Source organism: Dermacentor albipictus, unplaced genomic scaffold, assembly GCF_038994185.2.
Source record: "Dermacentor albipictus isolate Rhodes 1998 colony unplaced genomic scaffold, USDA_Dalb.pri_finalv2 scaffold_60, whole genome shotgun sequence".
NCBI classification, from domain to species: Eukaryota; Metazoa; Arthropoda; class Arachnida; order Ixodida; family Ixodidae; genus Dermacentor; species Dermacentor albipictus.
Genome location: NW_027225614.1, coordinates 202,047 through 225,368, shown reverse-complemented (window position 1 = coordinate 225,368; position 23,322 = coordinate 202,047). Strand labels below are relative to the sequence as shown.

The following is a 23,322-nucleotide window of genomic DNA, read 5'->3' as shown; positions in this document are numbered from 1 at the left end:
AATTACAGTGCTTCACAGGATCGATAGCGTATGGTAATAGAATAACAGTACCTCGGAAGGACAAAAAAACAGGATATGATGAGTCCTTAAAAATGAAATTCTGGGGTATTACGTGCCAAAACCACGATTTGATAAGGAGGCAAGCCGTAATTGGGGACTGAGGATGAACTTTAACCACCTGGGGGGTTCTTTAATGTGCACACAATGCACGGTACACGAGAGTTTTTCCATTTCGCACTATCGATATCGAGATGTTGCCTGGATTTAACCCGCGATGTCGAGCACAGCAGCGCAACGCCATAAGGCTGTTTCACATGGCGCGATTGAGGCGAAAAAAATTATTCTGCCGCGCACGTCGCAGAGCGATTTTCGTTGACAGCTTTCACATGCGTTTGCGGCAGCGCGATTTCTGTCGCAGCGATGCGCAAGGTTACCTCCTGCTCACGAAATATCCGTGCCTGCATCGTTAAATAAAAACGTGGAAACTAGTCGAATATTCGAATTTTCTTATTTGTATTCGATAATAGAATAGGTACACGATTTTTAACGTTTAAAAGCGTTGAGACTTTACGACAGCTTGCAGATACGGTGAGTGAGGCGTTGCACAACACCGCAAGCATGAGCGTGCGGCTTGAGCGGCGTCGGTGGGGTGGTTCCGTTTAGTACGCTGTAGTTTCGTTGGTACTATGGCAGCCACAACTTTTTTCCCTATGAGTATTTGCTATTGCAGAAGAACACGCTACTATTGAATGTGCATGTATAAGCTGCTGGCGAAATTTGTAGCGATGAAGAGGTTGACGACGGTGGCGATCAAGTGGGTACGTGCGTTATGCTGAAGCGGCGTCCTTCTCCCGACCTGGATAGAGTGCAGCTTCTCCTTTGAAACGAATTGTGTAAGCGGAAGAAAAGAAAAATGTTTATGAAGCTCCTAAGCCGCAAACGCTGGTGGGGACGCCCTAAACATAGCTGAAACGGGCGCGCGACATTGCTCCACAGAGCTGCCAATGCGTGTACAACAGGAAAGCGCCTATTTTGACGGCGCTTTGTTTCGTCACACATGTTGCCCCCCCACATCGCGCCGATCGCTGCGACTGAGCGACGGCGCGACCAACTTATTGGAATCCAGTCGCGCAGAGCCCATGATTTCGCGGCGGTCGCTGAGCGACGGAATTCGCTGACTGAAAATCGTGCCATGTGAAACAGCCTATAGCAAGTGCGCTATTACAGCCGGTTTGGACGAGCGCCTGTCCGGCCGGTCTCTTCGTCCTTTGCCTTTTGCTCAAGCTGTTTATCTTTTACCGTGAGTTGTCAACTATGCCGGAGAGGATAACTTTTTATTGGAAGGGCAGATATGTCGGCCTCAGCTGGCATGCTCAGACTAGCTATTCTGCACAGGGGAAAGAGGAAAAAAAAATGATAGCGATTTAAGATTATGATGACACTAGGAAGGAAGGAATGCCTTAAAGTCAAGCGTTCAGTCCGGTGAACTGCAAATAGTCTATAAGAGCCAATGGTAGCTGCTTTTTCTGCTGCGCAGTTACACGTCACAGTCAAAATAGAATCTTAATTCCGACAATCATTGCCTTCCGATGCCCACCAGCGTAGAAGATAGCGTCTCCTGCTGTGGCGCGTTGAGTGCAGGCGACAAAAACATGTTGCAGAGTCTCAGGCACTTGAGAGTATTCACAGTTCGCACTGTCCGCGCGACCTGTGCGAAGGGTGTAGTGTCGAGGGAAGGCGACGTCCAGGTACAGCCAGTGAAGCACACTTTCGTGGCTGCGCTTAACTTCGGCTAGGAGGTGAAAAGTGCTGACAGGGTCGATTTCCCGCAGGCGCCAAAACCGATGCTGTAGTTGAGTCCAGTGAGCCAGTGCGCAATCTCGCTTGAGTGAAGTCAGCAAAGGATTTGCATCGATACGCGACATTGGTATATTTCGTAAAACATTATCTTTAATAGCGTTAAAGTACATCTGAGTACATAATAGAGACGAGGGGCGAAGAAAAAGAAAGGCTAAAGAAAAAAAGATCTGCAAATATAGCGCATAAGCAAGAAAGCCTATCTAGAAACAGTAATTAGTAATACGTTAAGAATACACAATTATATATAAAGATACACAGAACATGCTGAAAAGGAAAACGGGCATCATTACAAATTAACGGAACAATAAAAATGCTCCTTTGCAATAAGAAAGGAAGAATTGCATGGTTACACACTTCAGTGCAATCTTAAAGAGAAGAGGGCCTCGAATGTTCATTACGCGGGCAGATTATTCCATTCATTGGATGTTCTTAGAAACAATGATCATGCAAACCTGACGGTGTCATATAGGGGTATGTTGATCGTACGTCGGTGGTCTCGGCAGGCTGAAAGAAATGGCACTGGGTGAATTTATCTGGAGCAAGACGCTCTGGTATGGTTCTATATCTTATGGAAAAGAGAAATGTGAGACTGCTTGCCACCGACAAAAAGTAACGAAACACCAAGGGAGTTCTTCATTTGTGTGATACTAGCACTTCGATGGCAATTTGGCAAGATGAAGCAAATCAAACGATTCTGTACTCCAACTTCATCTATTAATGTGGCCTACTGTGGATCCCATATAGATGAAGTGCATTCCTGTTTTGGACGGCCGTATTGGTGTTTAGCAGTCATTTTAAAGAAAATGAAGCGAGGTAATAATTTGTCTTTAAGTAGCTTTCAGATAGATATTGAGTGTTGTACGTGTTGTGTCGAGGACGGGTTGTTAGCTATGTGGATGACAAGGTAACCAGGCATTATTACAGACATTATTATTACATCGCGCACTAAAAACACTACGAAGAAAAGAGACGAAACACGAACGCTGACTCACGAGTAAAAGATTGTTGCATTCAAGCAGCCATATAAGTGGGAAAACTCACCACATGCGTGCACCCGCGAACCATACATTATCTCAACCAAAAGCGAAACAATACAGGCGAGCGGTAAAGCAAGAAGTGCGATAATTTTAAAGATTAGATGAATCGAAAGAACATTTTTCCTTGTTCTGTAGAGCAAGTGATGCCTGGCATAAAAACTAGAGAAAGAGCAAGCGATGGAAATGACATTGGTGATCGCAAAAGGCCAGCAGGTATTCCTTATTTACATAGGCTGGCACAGGGCCTCAAAAACGACGCGAACCGTTATAGGGCTACAGTTGCTTTTTCTTGTCCGAAGAAATTATCCAGTCTGTGCAAGGCCGTGCAATCACGAGCACAAATGTCAGATTCGGTTGTGCACAATTCATGTTAGGTAAAGCATATACCTAAATTTGTGGCGTGCCGCAACAATGTTGTGCACGAGATTCCCCTGTCATGTGGATCTCGTTACATCAGCCAAACGGGCAGGTGTATAAACGAAAGATTGCAAGAACGTTTCTCCAGATTAAAGAACGCTGGTCTATCACATTGGGCTACCCATTGCGCAGCTTGCACTTGCAAGCCCGTTTTTGATCGCACGCGCGTAGTCTCGACAAATAGAAATGAAAAGGCCCCCCTCATTTCAGAGGCTTACCTAATCAGTAAATGTGGTGATAGGTGCGTAAGCCAGGCGTCATTAGTTCTACAAAACAAGAAAAATATGTTTTTTAGACTCATGTAATCATGTAATAATGTTTGGTGCGCGGGTGTTCGCATGTGTGAGTTTTCCGATTTATATGGCTGTTTGAATGCAATAAACATTTAGTCGTGAGTCAGCGCTCTTGTTCCGTCTCTTTTTTTTTCACCCGTGTTTTTATTGCGCGCTGTAAGTAATAATAATGCAGATGTACCGACTCGCCCAGCTAGCTACCGTACTACACTATCACAGACCACAGTGGATAATAATTCAGCACTTAGGTTTGCAGGCTGTGTTGTACGAGAGATTCGCACACCTTTGCATTTGTTAACGTTGGGTTCCATCTGCCCAGCGTGATACCATTCATGGGCGATATTTACGTCAGCCTGAAAGCACACGACATCACAAGTTTTAGTTATTTTGCGATAACTGACACAGTAATCTGTGAACAAACAAACCTATGCAGATACGTTATTGGGTAAGTAATTTATGTATAGTGAAAATAAAAGAGGACCAGGAATCGGCCCTTATGGAACGCCTTATTCTATAGTAGGGCCATGTAGGAGGTAGATCCGCTAGTACTAAAAAATTGGACATGAGATGACAGAAAAACGCGAATCCATTTGATTATTCCCGTAACAATATTAAGAACGCTTAGTTTGTGTAAAAGTAATGAGTTGTAAACTTTGTCAAATGCTTTAGAAAACTTTACTTTGGTGGCTTTAGAAACAGCGGTTCGTATTGGACGTCGAGGAGCTCGTAGCCGGCCAAGCCACTGTGTCCAAGTACTCGTCGAAAGTCTATGGAATTACCATTCCTCTGCGCAAGATCGAATAGCTGTATGACGTCTAAGGCCAAAACATAATACTGACCTCTTCTTGAGAAAGAATCTACTGTTGGCAGCGCTTATTTCGTGTCAGAATGTTCCGTTCTGATACCGTCAGGAAACGAGGGGTGCAGTTTCTGGTATCGCAACAAGTTATGCAGCTGTTGAAGGCGACTTGTGGTTTTATCTCAGTTGACAGGACGTCTTTAGTTGAGGGATCACAACAGCCGCCGTCGAGGCGCATGAAGTTGCGCGTTCCGTCTGCGTATATGTGCAGAGAGCCACCGTACTACAGCGCAGCTAGATGCGCTAAAGTGAGCTGCTTCAGGCCAGCGCAGGGGAGACACAATTTTTCTGCAATCCCAGGTATTCTAAGGCCCACCATTACTCTATGCAATGTCGGCATAGAGTAATTGGTAGGGGCGAAGCCTCTGGGAACAACATCCCTATGAGCAGTGATTCATCTTAAGAGCTACAGCCTTGGCGGTTTTCTTGACGTGAAGGCAAGGAATGGTGTGCGTGTCGAGTGAGCAGTCGGAGGGGAGCAGAAAAAGGCTCCCAGGACCTGTATGCTTTCATGAGATATGTCCGTGATTCCTGTATCGTGGCAAAGCTCGATGCAAAAGTCGGCATGCAGAGGCACGTTCGCAGCCTTGGGCCTGAAGGCGCTCCAAAGTACGAAGGTGGGTCGTACACATACTAGAGCACAGACATGCTGTAGCGTAAACAGTGCGCAAACAATTCAATTCACCTATGGGGTTTTACGTGCTAAAACCACTTTCTGATTATGAGGGACGATTATGAGGCCAGGGATAGGGAAGGGTACAATACCGCGCCAGTGCCTGAAGGCTCCATACAACCTGCCATATTCTGGATAGGCTTTCTTTCGGTCCAGAAAACCATGAGACGTCTTGTAGCATTGCCTGTCGAGCTTGTCGGGGCGCCGAAGTTCATGTCGTTGGGCTCGGTTACAAGCAGAGAGATCAGATGGTGGCTTCGTCCTCCTGCACTTCCGTTCTGCGTGGCGGGGGATTGCCGTGAAGGTTATCGTGTTGCGCGTCAATCTGCAATCTGGCTTTTTGGTACGCTGACACACCTTGTATTTGCAGTTAAGGCAGAAGCGCTTACACTTACTATGTCGAATATTGATTAGATGTCGCTGCAATGAGCATCCACAGTCACCTGGAATGATTGCCGTCTGCACAATGCACTGAAATAGGAACCATTTAGGCAGTATGTGCACTCTTAAACAAATGTACACCCCCCTTTGGGTCGTATCTTGCCACACAACAATAATCGTCATCTACCTCGCTTGCGTTTCCTGTCTTCGTCTTTCATTTTGCGCTGCTCCTCATTCGGCACGGGACTGTAAGCATGATTTTCTGGTGGCAGCTGGCATGACCATGAGCGAAAAATATCGCATCTAAGACAGTACCGCATGACAAGTCGCGTGGCACCTTGCGTGTGCGGCGGGCTTTCGTTTACGCTTGAAAAAAAAAAAAAGCATTTATGGAACACGTATTGAGCAAGATAAAGCAGTATCGGGAGCTTTCCAGGGAGGTCGCCAATTTTATCACTCATCTTTTTGCTCAGAATATTGAACAGCTGCTTAAATATTAATAAATAATTTAACTAACTATGTAGTGGGGGGAAATACAAAAAATAATGACTTGATCCAAACACCGGCGAACAACATTACCTTGGTGCTGTCTAGATACGTGGCAATTGCAGATTTTAAATTTTCATTACGTGGGTACCCAATATATATATATATATATATATATATATATATATATATATATATATATATATATATATATATATATATATATATATATATATATATATTGGCCTTGAATGGCTTTACGGATGCAATGGCCGCTGTTTTAACACTTCAGGTAGAGGATTGGTGTAGGATGGCGCAACTAGTTTGCAAACAAGAAACTGTATGAAGTTGTCGCTTGCCCTGTTTGTTTATTTGTTTAGAACTTCTTTTGTGCGAACTAGTTGCGCCATGTTATACCAACACACACACACACACACACACACACGCACACGCACGCACGCACGCATATATATATATATATATATATATATATATATATATATATATATATATATATATATCCAACGTATAGGGACAATACTGCCATTACAGTGATACTGACAGCCAACATACAGTAACACTAAGGAAAGCACAGGGGTTAAGCATTTACTTGTAGTTTTCATTGAATTTAAGGAATGGTGAATTAATGGAAATGAAACTGGATAGAAAAAACCAGCCGCATTTGGGATGCGAATCCACGTCTTCTCATTAAGCGGGCGACGCTTATACGAACGGAGCTACCGCGGCGCCGCTTTGCCATTCATTTTCATGGCTATTTAGGTATGTACACTGGAACTAATCCTGGGAGTGTTAGCGAGCGCCACCACTCACGGCCATGACAGTGGTTGTGGAGCATCTGCTACAGGAGTTACGTAGTAGATACTCTTTCTTGTGAAGGCAACAAATGAATAAACCGTCACATGCTACCTAAAGGCATGAAACTTATACAGGGCGATCATCTTTTAGTTTTACGTAATATTTAAAGATAGCCTGTTGCAGATGACATAATTCTAGCCGTTGAACTGGATTAGTCAGAGAGGCGGATATTACTTGCACGAGAAGTGAGACACCTATACAAGCAATTAAGAAATATTCACTAATCAACTTCTGAGTGAATTACTTTATGGGCCATATTGCAATTTGTGAATTGTAGTCGGTGAGTTTGCAAGGCGTATTTTTGAAATCAATTTCCAAAATGGCGCCAATTTGGAGAGATGCACCATCAAACTAGCCGTAAACATGCACTGTTGTTTCGCCTATTTGTTTAACGAAGAGACCGTTCATGCATTGAAGCACGAAAGTTACTGGAAAATTTAAAATTGAATTATGGGGTTTAAGGTGCCAAAACCACTTCCTGATTATGAGGCACGCCGTAATGGACGACTCCGAAAATTTTGACCACCTGGGGTTCTTTAACGCGCACCTAAATCTAAGTACCCGGGTGTTTTTGCATTTCGCCCCCGTCGAAATGCGGCCGCCGTGGCTGGGATTCGATCCCGCGACCTCGTGCTCAGCCGCCCAACACTATAGCCACTGAGCAACCACGGCGGGTACAAAATTACTGGAACAACCTTGTATTTCGTTTCAGGCTTTGGGTAATAAAATCTCGAAACTGGTGTCATCCTGGACGTTTATTCCAAGTGGATACGTGTTGCAAGTTCACTGCCTACAGTTTGTAAATTGCAATATGTGCCGTAAAGTAATTAATTTAGAAGCTATTTAGCGAATTTTTGTTAATTAGTTGAATATGTGTCTCGATTTCTCGTGCTAGTAATGTCCGTCTCTCCGAATAACCCGCCTCAAGGACTAGAATTATCGGCAACAAATGATCTTGAAAAAAAAAATCCGTAAAACCTAAAAATGGTCATCCCGTATATGTCAATTGTAGCTGAAGCCTGTAATGAGTGTGGACCTTCGGCAGTTACTGCAATTTGGCGAGCCCTCTGTTTCACGCGGTTTTCTCCAGATTACAGACATTTGTTACTGCTGCTCTCCGTCTGTGAATCCACTTTTTCACAGTGGAGAGCTCGATGAAGAATATTCTTTCACATATAATATTGTTCTTCCGACGAAGACTTTAAGGGGGGAGGCAATATTGATCTAGAATTGGTGTAACGAATAGTCGTCACCATTTTTGCCGTTCACTTTGATTTACTCTATTCTTTGTCGCGTGTGTGTGCGTTTTTTTTTTTTTGCCTGCACGGTGACGCGAACACGACCAACAGTTAGGCCTCTTTCAGGCGGCTGCCCCTGGTGACCTAGGTTGTGGAACCTCTTCGGGTGAAGTCGTGGATCTTGATGCGCCATCGACATCGCATGGCCAGGGCAGCCTCTGGAGAGAGCCTACTCCACCCCCAAAAAACAGCGCAGAGCGGCCAGTTGGCGTCGCCACGAGGTTCGTTCCCCCGAGGCCGCTGATCGATAGGTAACGCAGTTTGTTGAAATATGTCTCTTAGAAGTTGCATGTTTGTGATCATTCTTATATTAAAGGATTTTTTTAAAGAACGAGAGGCAGGTTTAGATTAACGCAAATATTATGTTCTTTCAATTCCCTTTATTTACTAGAAAGTTATGGATTATAACCTTAGCTGGAAGCTACAGCTTGACGGAGGCCCTTGTAGACACTACAAGGCAGACACCGCGAAGGGGAATGTAAGCTACAAAAATAATTGTTAGAAAAAGAAAGGAACTCACAACACAAGAAACTCACGCAGAAATTCCTCTAGGAGTTGGCAAAGTATACGTAAGCATTGTGCCACTTACTCTCCTCCACGCAGCCCGGTTTCACTATCAATGTTATGAAACTTGATCCGGACGGTATAAACGACAGCGCTGCGGCTACACGAACTGCTGCGGACGGCGGCACTAGGTGAATCGATGACGCAAGCAAACTACCGCAGATGGCGGCACCAGGTGCACGTAGATGACGTTCCGATCCTTATAAGCCGTTATCGCTCATTAGCGAATTATCCGGCCGCGTCGGACCATTATGAACAGCGATCAACGGTACACCGGCGGCGGCGGCGCATGGCGGCGCCGCGCGGGCCACTATCTTGAAAGCAATCTGCAATGGGGGCAGAGAGCGCGGCGAGCGCTGTTAGCTTCGTGAGCGCTGTGTTCTCGCCGCTTAATTCGCGCTGAAGCGAGAGGCAGCCCGAAGATGGGTTCGTTCGAATAGCGATCGTCTTCAGGGACGAATGGACGGACGGCTGTTTTTTCTCGTTTGGTACGTATAGAAATGCTTACACATTTAAAAGAGCAGTGCGTACATCTTCAAAGATTCGAAAAGGTATCATGAATAGCCATAATCCTTGGTGTCAGTGTTTGTTGGCTTCTTATGGTATGTCTAATAAAAATCGGTGCCCCTCGGTTAACCCCCTTTCTTCTCGTTCATAGTCGATTTAGATATGTATAATGCGCTCTTGTGTTTGTACAATTCCCTCGCCCCTTTAGTTTTCCACAGCTCAATGCGACGGCTAAGCCTACTAAGTTAGACCTTATATTTACCTTTTTTCCCCAACATCTATTCCCTTCAAACAACCGTGAGCTATGCAACCACTCGGACTTTAATTTCGTCCCATTCCGAGTGCTCCTCCGTGGCTGCCACCGTTCTAGTTGATATATGAGAGAATGTCAAGGTCCATTGCTTCGTCTTTAATTTTCCAACCGGTGGTAATACGAAAGCGTAAGCTTAGGTCAATAACCAAGCAGTTGCCATCGGTTACGACTACGTCTTCGTCGTGGTACTGCCCCATATTGAAATCATTCGCAACGCGGTTGTATTGCATCCGCAAAAAATAATTCTGCTCGCATCCTCACTGACCTTGGAGCACTGCACCCCGACCATCCTTCAGACAGAAGTCAGCACCGACAGTGAAAATGGCTCGATAAGGCTAAGAACACATGCGTGTTTCGATCGTTGAACGTAGTTTGCGGTTGCGGTTGGATTTATTGCCCTGGAGTGTTTGTCGGAAGTGCCGTACCTCACGCGTGTTCTTCTTTCCTATCAAAGGCAGGAATGCAGCGGTGTAGATTTGAGCGCTAACAGGGTTAGCCTATATTCTTTGAGATTACGAGGAAGAAATGACATTTGCGCGGACCATGCAGTGCGTGGAACAGATGACCAGTCGACTATTAGAGTTACAGAAGAGATGCCAAGGACAGTGGAAACGCAGTCTATGACGACACGTGACTAGCGCTGGTGCGGTGACCTCAGGAAGTTCGCAGGCTGCTGCTGCTGCTGATCACACTGACGTTCCGCTGTCGTGAATACGGACCTTCAACACCGTATAATGTACTGAATTTTCACCGAGAAGGCAGCTGGAAGCTGATGACAAGCGCGTCCAGGAATTTTATCCTCCAGCAGTTTTCTCCTCCAGTTCCTCACAGCGGCATTCGTGACACAGCGGCACTCATAACAGCATTAGGGACTACGTGCCTCTAACAAATAGAGACTCAGACTTGGCGTGCGCTTTACTCAGCACTATTACCAGTGGCGTAGCAACAGGGGGGGCCGGGGGGCCGTGGGCCCCGGGTGCAAGGAGCCAGTGAGGGGGGGGGGGGTGTCATATACGTCTGAAGACACCCCTCTTTCAGCCGGCTACACCCGGGGAGGGGGGTGACAGAAGACCTATGGGCCCCGGGTGTCAGACGACCTAGCTACGCCACTGACTATTACCCTCTAATTGGCCATGCGGGAGAGCTTTGACGCGTTTCGCACGTGCCCGCTGTACTCACAAGAGACAGCGAGTGCATCTATCGCACAAATCGACAACCGACTACTTTCCAAAAGTCCTCTTTTGTGTCCCTTGCCGAAATATTGTGCTCATCAGGTCATGAAGGTCATTGTAAAAAAATCGCTTTCAGGTTTTTTCCTTCTTTTAATCGTGCGCATGTAGTTTTCTCTTCCAAATCTCATAGTCGTCAATTTTTCCTTTCCTTTTGTTGCCTTTCTCACTTAGACCATTGTTAGGAAGCTGCCTTCCCCCCTTAGAACAGAAAGGTTAAGGCCAACTCGTCAACGTTTTATTTGTAATAAATCTCTGTATGTGTGTCTATTCCTGCCGAGTGTGTCAGTGTAACTACAACCAATCTTTAAAAGATTGGTTCTAGTTACACAAGATTTAAAAGGTGCTAGTAGTCCTCCGAAAGGTGCAGTCCAGATACGCATGGCAGCTGTATTGTGCTTCGATGACTCGATATGCCAGCGCACGGTTCGCTCCGTCATATCCATCCCAGAGCCGTCGACACATGCATTGCTTGATGGGGGGAACAGGCTGATGGCAAGCAGGGTTTGTACGAGGCACAAAAATGGGGTGTTTGATAGATGTACGGTCATCATGCTTCCTCCATTTCAACTACCCAGACAGGTGCCGTCGCTGTTCTTATGCTACGTTCACACGGTTACGTCGACGATGGTGGTGCTAGTAGTCCTCCGAAAGGTGCAGTCCAGATACGCATGGCAGCTGTATTGTGCTTCGGTGACTCGATATGCCAGCGCACGGTTCGCTCCGTCATATCCATCCCAGAGCCGTCGACACATGCATTGCTTGATGGGGGGAACAGGCTGATGGCAAGCAGGGTTTGTACGAGGCACAAAAATGGGGTGTTTGATAGATGTACGGTCATCATGCTTCCTCCATGTCAACTGGCCCAGACAGGTGCCGTCGCTGTTCTTATGCTACGTTCACACGGTTATGTCGACGATGGTGGTGCTAGTAGTCCTCCGAAAGGTGCAGTCCAGATACGCATGGCAGCTGTATTGTGCTTCGGTGACTCGATATGCCAGCGCACGGTTCGCTCCGTCATATCCATCCCAGAGCCGTCGACACATGCATTGCTTGATGGGGGGAATAGGCTGATGGCAAGCAGGGTTTGTACGAGGCACAAAAATGGGGTGTTTGATAGGTGTACGGTCATCATGCTTCCTCCATGTCAACTGGCCCAGACAGGTGCCGTCGCTGTTCTTATGCTACGTTCACATGGTTACGTCGACGATGGTGGTGCTAGTAGTCCTCCGAAAGGTGCAGTCCAGATACGCATGGCAGCTGTATTGTGCTTCGGTGACTGGATATGCGAGCGCACGGTTCGCTCCGTCATATCCATCCCAGAGCCGTCGATACATGCATTGCTTGATAGGAGGAACAGGCTGATTGCAAGCACGGTTTGCACGAGGCACTAAAACGGGGTTTCGTGCTTCATCCATGCCAACTGGCCCAGACAGGTGCCATCGCTGTTCTTATCAAAAAATCAAATCAAATCCAAATCACTTTACTTCAGGGCATTTCCTGCGGAGACAGAGATTAAAGGCTGAAATAGCCTGACTGGGCCCCTGCCCCCGTTCAGTTCATACAGCATTTACGCGTACAATAACATATACAATAAGGTGCACATTATATTAGAATTACAGTTGCACTCAATGTACAATCGATGTAGGAAAAAAAGTCACTTCTAATACATCATATAAGAGGTATGAGATGCATACATATGCACACAGATCACGCAGATAGATATACATATAGAAAGCGTCACACAGGATTCGTGTGTTAGATAGCTAGTAGAACCTTTATTATGATACAGATATGTAGAGAACGATTATGTACCAGTACATTGTGCTTACAAAACAGAAAAAAAGAAAATCAGAAATGTTATGGATATAGTAGAAACTAATGTAAAACAGTCTACAATACACATGCTGTTTTGACAAGGAACAGTTTGTACATTCTTTTAAGTTTACCACGGCTGCCTGTCCAATTTATTATGTCTTTCTGTTTATTTAGAATCTGTATAGCTTGATACGTTACCGATTGTTTCCCGTAATTTGTCCTAATCTTCAGAGGCCTCCTCCTATGCTGCCTAAACCCACTTATGTTCACCTACAATATCACTGTCTTTGTATATGTTTGTGGTGTTTATACGTTGCACTAATTTATTGAGATAAATTTGATTGGCCACGCATGTTGTGTTTTAGAAATAACTCCCTGGTACGTAAGTCCCGGATATCTCCTGCATAATTTTCAAAAATACGTAGCACGCGCTATTGTAGTACCGTTAATCTATTGTAGTTGCGCTGAGTGGTGGTGCCCCATACTAGCGAACAGTAGGTAATCTTAGAATATACTAGAGGGTAATAAAGAGTTTTTTTAGCCGAAGAGGTATTAATGTAGACATCTTTCTAATACATTCTATTGACCGAGCCATATCGACTACCAATTGGTCGACGTGACGTGACCATACCAAAGACTCTTGGAACCAAACGCCTAGGAAATGTTGCTCAGGTGTTTGCTGAATAATCTCTGTTTCATACGTAATATGCATGTCATGTTGGTCGCGTTTATTTGGAGGAGAAAAAATGATGTATTTAGTTTTAGAGGCATTTAATTGTAGACAATTGTGATTTAGCCATTTGGATAGGTTTTTAGATAATGATTAGTCTTTTCTTGAAGTTCACGTTTCGTCCGTGAAGTAAAAAATATGTCCCAGTTGTAGTGAAACTGCACCTCTGTTCGGAGCAAAGCGTGATAGGCGTTTGACAGGGCGTTTTGATAGTATTATCTCACGCGAGATCCAAGGACTCTAACGGTTGCCCTTTTTACAGTGAAGCTGTATACCTCTACCGCCCAAGGAAATTTTCGTGTCGTTGCGGTAAGCAAGAAACTCCCCATACGTGGGCCGATCCCGCAGACTGTGCAATGCCGGGCCGACTCGCGGGGGAGGTGAAGCAGGCGTTAACCACTCCCCATACGTGGGCTGATCCCGAAGATAGTACAATACCGGCCCGACCCGCGGTGGAGGTGGAGCAGGCGTTCAGCACTCCCTATACGTGGGCCGATCCCGATTATAGTGTGATGCCGGGTCGACCCACGGCGGAGGTGCAGTTCACCATTACGGGGCCCACTTACACAGCTTCGCTGGTCATCCTTCTTCAGAGAGTGAAAGGGCACTGAGCTTTTTTTTTTGTCGAGTGGAAGCACATTTGCTTATGCATTCATTCACAGTAGCCGTAAAGTGAATGCACAAGTCAGACAGTCGAATTTCTGGCAGCATGCTTATGCTCAAAGATATTAAATCTTGTTCCAAGAGGTCCAGTAAACCTCGTCTTGAGCACGATTAAGCTCATGAAACTTTTCAATGACTTTTTCGCTCTTAGCTCGTAAGACCCGCATATGGCCAGTAAAAAAGGACAATGTCGTGATCAGATTTTCCAGGAAAATACATGTCAGTGTAGGTTACTAATAATATCTGAAACAAAAAAATATCAAGAAGTGTGCTAGAGGTAGCTGTTACTCGTGTGGTTTGCAGGAAAATACATGTCATAGTGTAAGTTACTAATAATATCTGAAACAAAAAAATATCAAGATGTGTGCTAGAGGTAGCTGTTACTCGTGTGGTTAGTTCTACAAGCTGCTACAAACGAAAAAGCAATTTCAACCAGCCAGGCACGTACCCAGGATTTTTTTTCGGGGGGGGGGGGGGCCACGACCTCCATCATCATCGTCGTCGTCGTCGTCGTCGTCGTCATCATCATCATCATCATGTTTTATGTCCACTGCAGTACGAAGGCCTCTCCCTGCGATCTCCATTTACCCCTGTCCTGCGCCAACCGATTCCAACTAGCGCCCGCGAATTTCCTAATTTCATCGCTCCACTTAGTGTTTTGTCGTCCTCGATTGCGTTTTCCTTCTCTTGGTACCCATTCTGTAACCCTAATGGTCCCACGGTTATCTAACCGGCGCATTACATGACCTGCCCAGCTCCATTTTGTCCTCTTGATGTCAATTAGAATATCGTCTATACCCGTTCGCTCTCTGATCCAAACCGCTCTCTTTCTCTCTCTTAACGTTATGCCTAGCAACCTTCGTTCGATCGCTCTTTGCGCGGTCCTTAACTCATTCTCAAGTCTCTTCCCCATATGTTAGCACTGGCAAAACGCACTGATTGCACACCTTACTTTTCAATAATAATGGTAAGCTTCCAGTCAGGAGCTGGCAATGTCTGCCGTATGCGATCCAACCTGTTTTTATTCTTCTGTGAATTTGCTTCTCATGATCAGGGTTCCCTGTGATTAATTGACCTAGGTAAACGTACTCCTTCACAGTCTCTAGTGGCCGACTGGCGATCCTGATCTCTTGTTCCTTTGCCCGGCTATTTATCATTATCGTCATCTTTGCATATTAATATTCAACCCTACTCTTACACTCTCTCTGTTAAGGTCTCCAATAATTTGTCGTAACTCGTCTGCATTGTTGTTGAATAGAACAATGTCATCGGCAAACCGAACGTTGCTGAGATATTGGCCGTCGATCTTTACTCCTCAGCCTTCCCAGTTTAATAGCTTGAATTCTTCTAAGCACGCAGTGAATAGCTTTGGAGAAATTGTGTCTCCCTGTCTGACCCATTTCCCTAAAGGTATCTCCCTGCTTTTCTTGTGTAGAATTAAGGTAGCTGTAGAACCTCTGTATATATTCTTACGCGAAGAACGAGTCAGTAAGACGAGAAACTATTTACAGATTATATTTACAACAACGGTTGCAGCGCTGACCGGTTAGATTCACAGCGCGAGCCCAGTTCGTTCTTCCTCCTCTTTTCTGGAGTGATGGCGCCCACGCACCTCGTTCAAACAAACAAATACCACACGCATGTAGCAATATTTTTCAAGCTTTTTACCTAAGCGTTCTGTAGTCCTTGATTACGTAGTGCATCTAGACTGCTGGTATCTCTACTGAATCAAATGCCTTTTCGCAATCTATATAAGCCACATAGAAAGGCTTATTGTACTCTGCAGATTTCGCGATAACCTGATTGATGACATGGATGTGATCCATTGTAAGGTATCTCTTCCTGAAGCCAGCCTGTTCCCTTGGTTGACAAAATCCAGTGTTGCCCTTATTCTATTGGAGATTATTTTGGTAAATATTTTATATAATACTGGGAGCAAGCTAATGGTCCCATAGTTGTTCAATTCTTTAACGTCTCCTTTTTTTGTGGATTAGTATAATGTGTGCATTCTTCCAGTTTTCTGGGACCCTTGCCGTCGATATACACTTCGTATAAAGAGCCGCCAGTTTTCCAAGCATTATGTCTCCTCCATCTTTGATTAAATCAACTGTTATTCCTCCTTCTCCTCCCGCTCTTCATCGTTTCACGTCTTGCAGCGCCCTTCTGACCTCATCGCTAGTTATAGGAGAGTTTCTGTATCCTGTTCATTACTGTTTCTAAGAGGTATCGTGACTCCTCTGGGTACTGTATACAGGTCAGCTTAGAATTTTTCCGCTGCTTTTACTGTATCTTCGAGATTGCTTATGATATTATCCCTCTTATCTTTTAGTGCATACATCATGGTTTGTCCTATGCCAGGTTTCTTTTTTACTGATTTCAGGCTGCGTTCATTTTTTTAAGGCTTCTTCAGTTTTTCACAAGTTATAGTTTCGAATATAAGTTATTTTCACCTTGTGGATCAGTTTTGACAGTTCCACGAATTGCGTAACGCTGTGCGGCCGCCAGTCCCATACAACCGCGTAGAGCGCAGGACTCTGCGATTCTAGACGTACTGCGCTCACCGAGAAAGGTTAGAAAAACACCCACATAAGCACAGCAGAGAAGTGGCTACGTGAGGCGGTTCGACCGATAACTGTAGAAGCGTCATTCAAAGCAAGTAATTATTCTCCACTTCCGGCGGCGTTTTCTCTACTTCCTTTTTAAGTAAAAAGATGCTGATCCATAAATAATCTCATAAACAACGTTTAACATTTTTATTATTCGCTTTTGCTTGCAGTTTGGTTGTTGCGTTGGCTCTCTCCCTTAGTAGATCGCTTAATTTCTCAACTCCTTGCGATTTTTGTTTCCGGTTTCCAATTTTGCACGAAAAGTGCTATACAATTAAGGAAAAACAGACGAGGTAACTGGCGACAGTCATCTTGCTTATGGGTTTAAGGGTTATTGCAGGGTTTCATGATGGACGCTCTTTCACATCATTTTATTTCCCACCTTATCTAACCCATATCACGTGTATATGGTTCCGGGCATCTGCCAGCGTCGCGGCGAGCCGTAACTCAAGGAAATAATGAAGCAAAGGGGAAAAGTTAAACGCAATTGACGTTTTCTCCGGCCGCAACTCGTTCCATGAGAGTACAGACCAGCTGAGTAACAGCCGCATCCCTCTCCTGGTCCCAGGATCAGCCTAAACAAAGAAGGTTGAACTAACAAAAGCAACAGCTATGCGCGTGACGGTTGAATAGATGGTGACAACTGAGCGCATATCGAGTTAATCGCGCGGGTGCGGAGTCTATGAGAAAACTGTCCCTCACATTACAAGAGATGCCGATAACTACCGCCATCTAAAAGAAGTGAAAAAGGCAGCATAAGGCTGACCGATGAACAGCTGCCAAGTCTCAACATTAATCTGGCGGCGCTTTAGGAATGTGTGAGGAGTGGTGGCGTGGGTGGGAAGGGGGGGGGGGGGGTATGCCACTTGATTTCGGGGGGGGCCCGGGCCCCCCCGGGCCCCCCCCCTGGGTACGTGCCTGCAACCAGCTACTCAGAATGCTGACAAGAGACGAAACATTCAGTAGATCCCAGTTAATTTTCGACAGGTTGAATCGCCGCACAGAAGGATAGCATTTCGTTTACAGTGCTCGTACATGAAGTCTTGCAGTGCCTCAAGAACAGAAAGAGCGGGATCAGGTGGTCTGTAAAGTCCACCAATTAGAACATTACATGTGGCACAGGCAAACACCAATCCATCACATTGCAACATTGGTATTGTGAGGTATCACCGCATGCTCAACGCTTTTATTCAGCACAAATGAGACGCCACCACCCCTAGTTCCCCGATCGTGGGGAACAACTTCATGCAAAGAAGGTACTATGTCCTCATCAGATACGTTATCGTGAAGCGACGTCTCACAAATCACGGTTATGTCTCGGTTACTCAAGAAGAAGGCCCTCAAGATCGTCAGACTTAGGCAAAATGCCCCTCACGTACACATTCATCAAAGAAAACGTGTTCCGGGTAGGACGTGGGGACAGTGGCGTCGTGCTGTTCTTTTCAGACACTTCATCATTATACATGGAAAAATTCGGTCATTCAAAGCATAATGGGATCATCATGTCGCTTTCATCATCCCACTTGAATAGTTTGTTATTAATTTTTACATTGTGAAAAGGGCAGCAACTTTTTCACCTCTCTCAGTTTTCCTTCGTGTTCGCCCACAGCTTCCACCGGATTGCCTGAACGCGTGGTGAAAAATCCTCCGAGATGCTGCAGTTCGTGCCCTTAAGGTAGTTGCAATTTTTCAGTAATCTCAGCTCATCTGTTCTGGCTACTAACTTAAAAATTACAGGACGGCATTTGTTCGTATTCGGTTTCTCAAGTCGATAAATGCGTTCAATTCTAACCTCAGGAAGCCTCAAAATATCGTTTAATATTTTGTTGGAAACTTCTACCTGCAACGACTCAAGCTGTTCTCCTCTTGATTCCTTAATACCGTATATAATAAAGGTGTCTGTTCTGCTGGTTTCTAAGTCGTGGACCTTCAAAAGAAGTTGGTCAACTATCTTCCGCAGGTCGTCAACCCTAGATGTATAGTCGCATGCAGTAGGCGAGAGGCTGTCCAGTTTGTTTTCAATCGACGTCAACTTTTCTGTTGTTTAACGCTACTAGAACTGATAATCATTTTGACTTCTTTCATATCCTTCATCAACGACTTCAGCATTTCTTCCATGGACGGACCTGGAACTGTCTCTACATCACCGCAATAAGCCAGCAAATCAGCAAAGCAATGATACGCGGCAAAAACCTTTGCAATCAGTGACCGCGGACACGGCAGTCTCAAAAGACACAAGTTATTGCATTTGTAGCAGTAAACTGGACGGTAGTCTCTCACATGTACCAGGAACCGGCGTTTGATAAATGTGCGGTCATTGTGCTTCCGCCATGCCCTTCGGCCCAGACAGGTGCTGCAGCTGTTATACTACGTCTACACAATGACGTCGACGATCATGACACGAGTAGTCTTCAGAAAGATGCAGTCCAGACGCGCATGTTCAGATGAGCTGCATTGTGATTCGGTGGCTCGATATGCCAGCGGACGGTTCTCTCCGTCACATCCATCCCAGAGCTGTCGACACATGCATTGCTTGATGGGGGGAACAGGCTGATGGCAAGCAGGGTTTGTACGAGGCACAAAAATGGGGTTCGATAAATGCACGGTCATCGTGCTTCCTCCATGCCAACTGGCCCAGATAGGTGCCGTCGCTGTTCTTATGCTACGTGCACATGGTTACTTCGACGATGGTGGCGCTAGTAGTCCTCCGAAAGGGGCAGTCCAGATACGCATGGCAGCTGTATTGTGCTTCGGTGACTCGATATGCCAGCGCACGGTTCGCTCCGTCAGATCCATCCCAGAGCCGTCGACACATGCATTGCTTGATGGGGGGAACAGGCTGATGGCAAGCAGGGTTTGTACGAGGCACAAAAATGGGGTGTTTGATAGATGTACGGTCATCATGCTTCCTCCATGCCAACTGGCCCAGACAGGTGCCGTCACTGTTCTTATGCTACGTGCACACGGTTACGTCGACGATGGTGGCGCTAGTAGTCCTCCGAAAGGTGCAGTCCAGATACGCATGGCAGCTGTATTGTGCTTCGGTGACTCGATATGCCAGCGCACGGTTCGTTCCGTCAGATCCATCCCAGAGCTTTCGACACATGCATTGCTTGATGGGGGGAACAGGCTGATGGCAAGCAGGGTTTGTACGAGGCACAAAAATGGGGTGTTTGATAAATGTACGGTAATCATGCTTCCTCCATGCCAACTGGCCCAGACAGGTGCCGTCGCTGTTCTTATGCTACGTGCACATGGTTACATCGACGATGGTGACAATGATGGCGCTAGTAGCACTGTAGCCAAGTTCCCCAAGGATGCGTTGTAATACGTAACCAGACCTAGTAGCGGGCGAAGTTCCGTTACACACGTGAGTTGAGGCATTCGTAAGAGCGCGTCGATGTTTTCCGTCTTTGGCTTCAGGCCTGTTGCGCTAATGCGATGACCAAGGAATTACACCTCTGGCTGACGGAATCTGCATTTGAGCGGGTGAAGTTTAACACCGGCTTCGCTGAACCGTTGGAATACCTTGCGCAACGCGTCACAATTTCCTCTTTTCTCTGCGACCACCACATCGTATAAGCATACTTGCGCACTCGGTAGACCTTGCAACAGTGCTTCCATTCGCTTTTGAGGAATTGCCGGGGCTGACGCAACACCAAAGGGCAGCCTGTTGAAGCTATACTACTCTTTTGGCGTGTTAACCCCCAGCAGCTACTTTGTCGCGTCATCTATTGGTAGCTGGTTGTATGCATCCTTCAAATCTATTCTACTGAATACTTCCCCTCCGCCGAGCTTCGCAAATATATCCGTTATCTTTGGCAGCGGATATTGTTCCTTGTGGCGTGCTGTGTTGACTGTCGTTCTAAAATCGCCTCACAAGCGCATGGAGCCGTTCTTCTTGACGACGGGAACGAGTGGAACCGCCCACGCCGTGCTGGCGACCTGCGTCAGTATGCCCGTGTCAGCTAAACCTCTGATTTCTGCATTTACAGGCTCTTGCGGCACGTATGGTGCAGAACGGCCCTTACAGAATCGCGGTGCGGTTCCTTCGCGCAACTCTAAATGAACCGGATACCCCTTAATTACTCCTAGCCCTGGCGAAAACAGATCGGCATATTCCGCACTTAGCATAGCAGCAATGGCAATTTCGTCAGCAGCTGGCGGCTTACCGCCGTTGACGTCCACTTTGAGCACTGGGTCTCCGGTCAGCTGAAATGCTTGAATTATATGTCCCGCCTACACAGGTTTGGGCCTGAGCAGCCGAGCACCACTAGCGTCGTGTTGCTGGTTTTCCCATCGTAGGTGACAGGATCTTTCAGCTGTCCTTTCACCGTCAGTCTCCCTAGGAAGCAACTGATTTGAAACAACTTGTCGAGCAGGGGCCAGAGGTGGCGATGCTGGGCATAAGTTGGCCGTGTCTCTATTGACACTGGTGACCCTGTGTCCACTTGCATCTTCACAGGCACCCCTTTCCACGGTAACGTTCGCCATATCGGCCGGACCAATACTGTCGACGACTCACGGAGGTGTAACATTAACTGTCCGTAGTTCTCGTTGTCCGAGGATGGTTCCTCACAGTGAGCTACGTTCTCTTGGCGTAGCTTGGAATTGCACATGGAAGCCGGGTGCCCCCTCCTCCGACAAGAGGAACAGTCAACGCGGCGGAACCTGCATTTGGCGGTTTTGTGGGTGTCGCTTCCGCAGCAAAGGCAGCCGGTCTGGACTTGGTTGTTGGATTCTGCCATCCGGCCTGGCTGTGGTCTTTTGGAGAAATTCTGCCGCTCTTGCTTCGTTCGTGCTGCGTGGACGCCCTCTCTGATTGGTCCATCTGCCATCCGTTGTACGTTGCGTGCCGCCATCTCAGCGGCTAGCGCCGCATTCTCTGCTTCCTGCAGCGTGAGTGTGTGCCTTGCTAGCAGATTACGACGCACTCCAGCATGCCGTAGATCGCAGACAAGCGTGTCGCGCAGCATTCTCTCTAGCGCCTGGCCAAAATTGCACCTATTAGACATCTTCCGCAGCTCGACAATGAAGTCGCTTGTCGACTCATCAGCTTGCTGATTCCTTGTGAAAAACCGATAAGGCTCCGCTATCTCGTTGCATTTCGGTGCAAAGTACTCGGCCAGTTTTTGACCTGCTGCTTCGTACGTCAGATCCTGAATCTAGTCAGGCGCACACCGGCCTGCCAGATCTACCGTCTTGTTACTAAGGGCGGCAACAAGTAAGGCCCGACGCTTCATCGGATCGATAATGTCATGTGCTTTGAAAAAAGCTTCTAATTGCACCTGATATGCGTCCCACTTGTCGTCCCCTTGGTCAAAAACAGGCGGCCCGGCTTGCGTCGCCATGCTTAACCCTGCCCCCCTACGGGAGGGGGGGGGGGCAGGGTCGCCATTGAAGCGATGGAAGCCGGAACAGGAATGAACACAGGTTTATTGAGTTAGTCGTTTAAGTAGTCAACTCTGGCGTGACGCCATGTCACTCAGGCATTGAAGCATGTGATCTTGGCGTTCGTGAATTGCTCACATTGCATCACCCACATACTACTCCAGCTTAAACATTTGATTCAAGTTACGTAAAACACCCGGTATATCCAATTTTTGGTGACGAGCCTTGAAGCGGCCGGATTAGAGAAACAGAGAGATTAGAGAAACTCCCGAGGAGGTCTCAACATTGTTCGGACATTCTTTTGGACATTCAACTCTTTCAACTTCCATGGCTGCCAAATGTTCACTGAAGCAATGAAAGCCTCTATTTAAGACTTGTGTTATCGAGTGGGACGTCGAACATGCGTTAAAGAAGCATTTCATGCTTTTGTCATTATCACAGACCTAGATGAGGCAGGCGTGTAGTCTGATGCTGCTGCCGCACAAGACCTGCTATATACAGATAATCCAAACAGAAATCGGCCGCGATGCAATAGGGGAAAGAGATGATCGCGCAGAAAACAAGTATTATCTAAAAGACATGACGGATCGTCGCATCTATGCTCTACGACCTGCAAGAACAGCTTAGGAGAATAGCTTGCGAATCATCACTGTCATTCTGTTTTATTCAAAGCATACCTTAGATGCTTCTATTTGGGGGATTGGGTAAAGGGGGAAAGTAGAGCATAAAATAAAAGGAAACAAAATTAGGAAAAGATGCCGTATGCGATTAGAGACATCAATAAAGAAACATACAAAAAAGGCATAAATTCATACATTTCAGGTGAAAACACCACAGAATATATAAGAGCTATCTGAAGTTGCTTGTTACAAAATGATAAGATGACTAAGTTAATATGTAAACAGAAAGAGAACCATGTACAATGGGCATGGCTGTTTCATGTAAATGAAACGTAAATGAACATTGAAAACACGTAACAATATGAATCAATAAAAGCTACTGATCTATATCACCTCGCTAAAGGGCGCCTCACCAGGTGTGGGCATTTTGAGCTGACAAGCGCAGCGCATACATTGAGCGATAACGACCATGTCTGCAAAGTATTACATCGCTACGCGTCGCGGAAAGAGCTGAAATTTCAAACCGAATGTCGTTTTTCCTTCTCCTCGTGGCCGCCGCGCTGCAAGGCGGACGGTGACGTAGTCGTGCCCCGTCGCCCTCGTAATGGTGAACGCTGTGTTACGTTGCTCGTGGTGACACGTGACTTCGAGAATTATTCAAGACAACATCTATAATTTGTGCGATCTGTTGACTGAAGTTT

At 46.2% G+C, this 23,322-nt stretch overlaps 1 protein-coding gene across 1 annotated transcript in view; it reads left to right on the top strand.

The window, feature by feature from the left end:
* The window catches only part of LOC139053046 (uncharacterized), a 40,000-nt gene that overhangs the window by 4,452 nt on the left and 12,226 nt on the right, over nucleotides 1-23,322 (top strand). Inside the window, exon 5 of the mRNA XM_070530181.1 lies at nucleotides 8,232-8,431. Coding sequence (XP_070386282.1) covers nucleotides 8,232-8,431 — 200 coding nt within the window. The remainder of the gene's footprint in view (nucleotides 1-8,231; nucleotides 8,432-23,322) is intronic.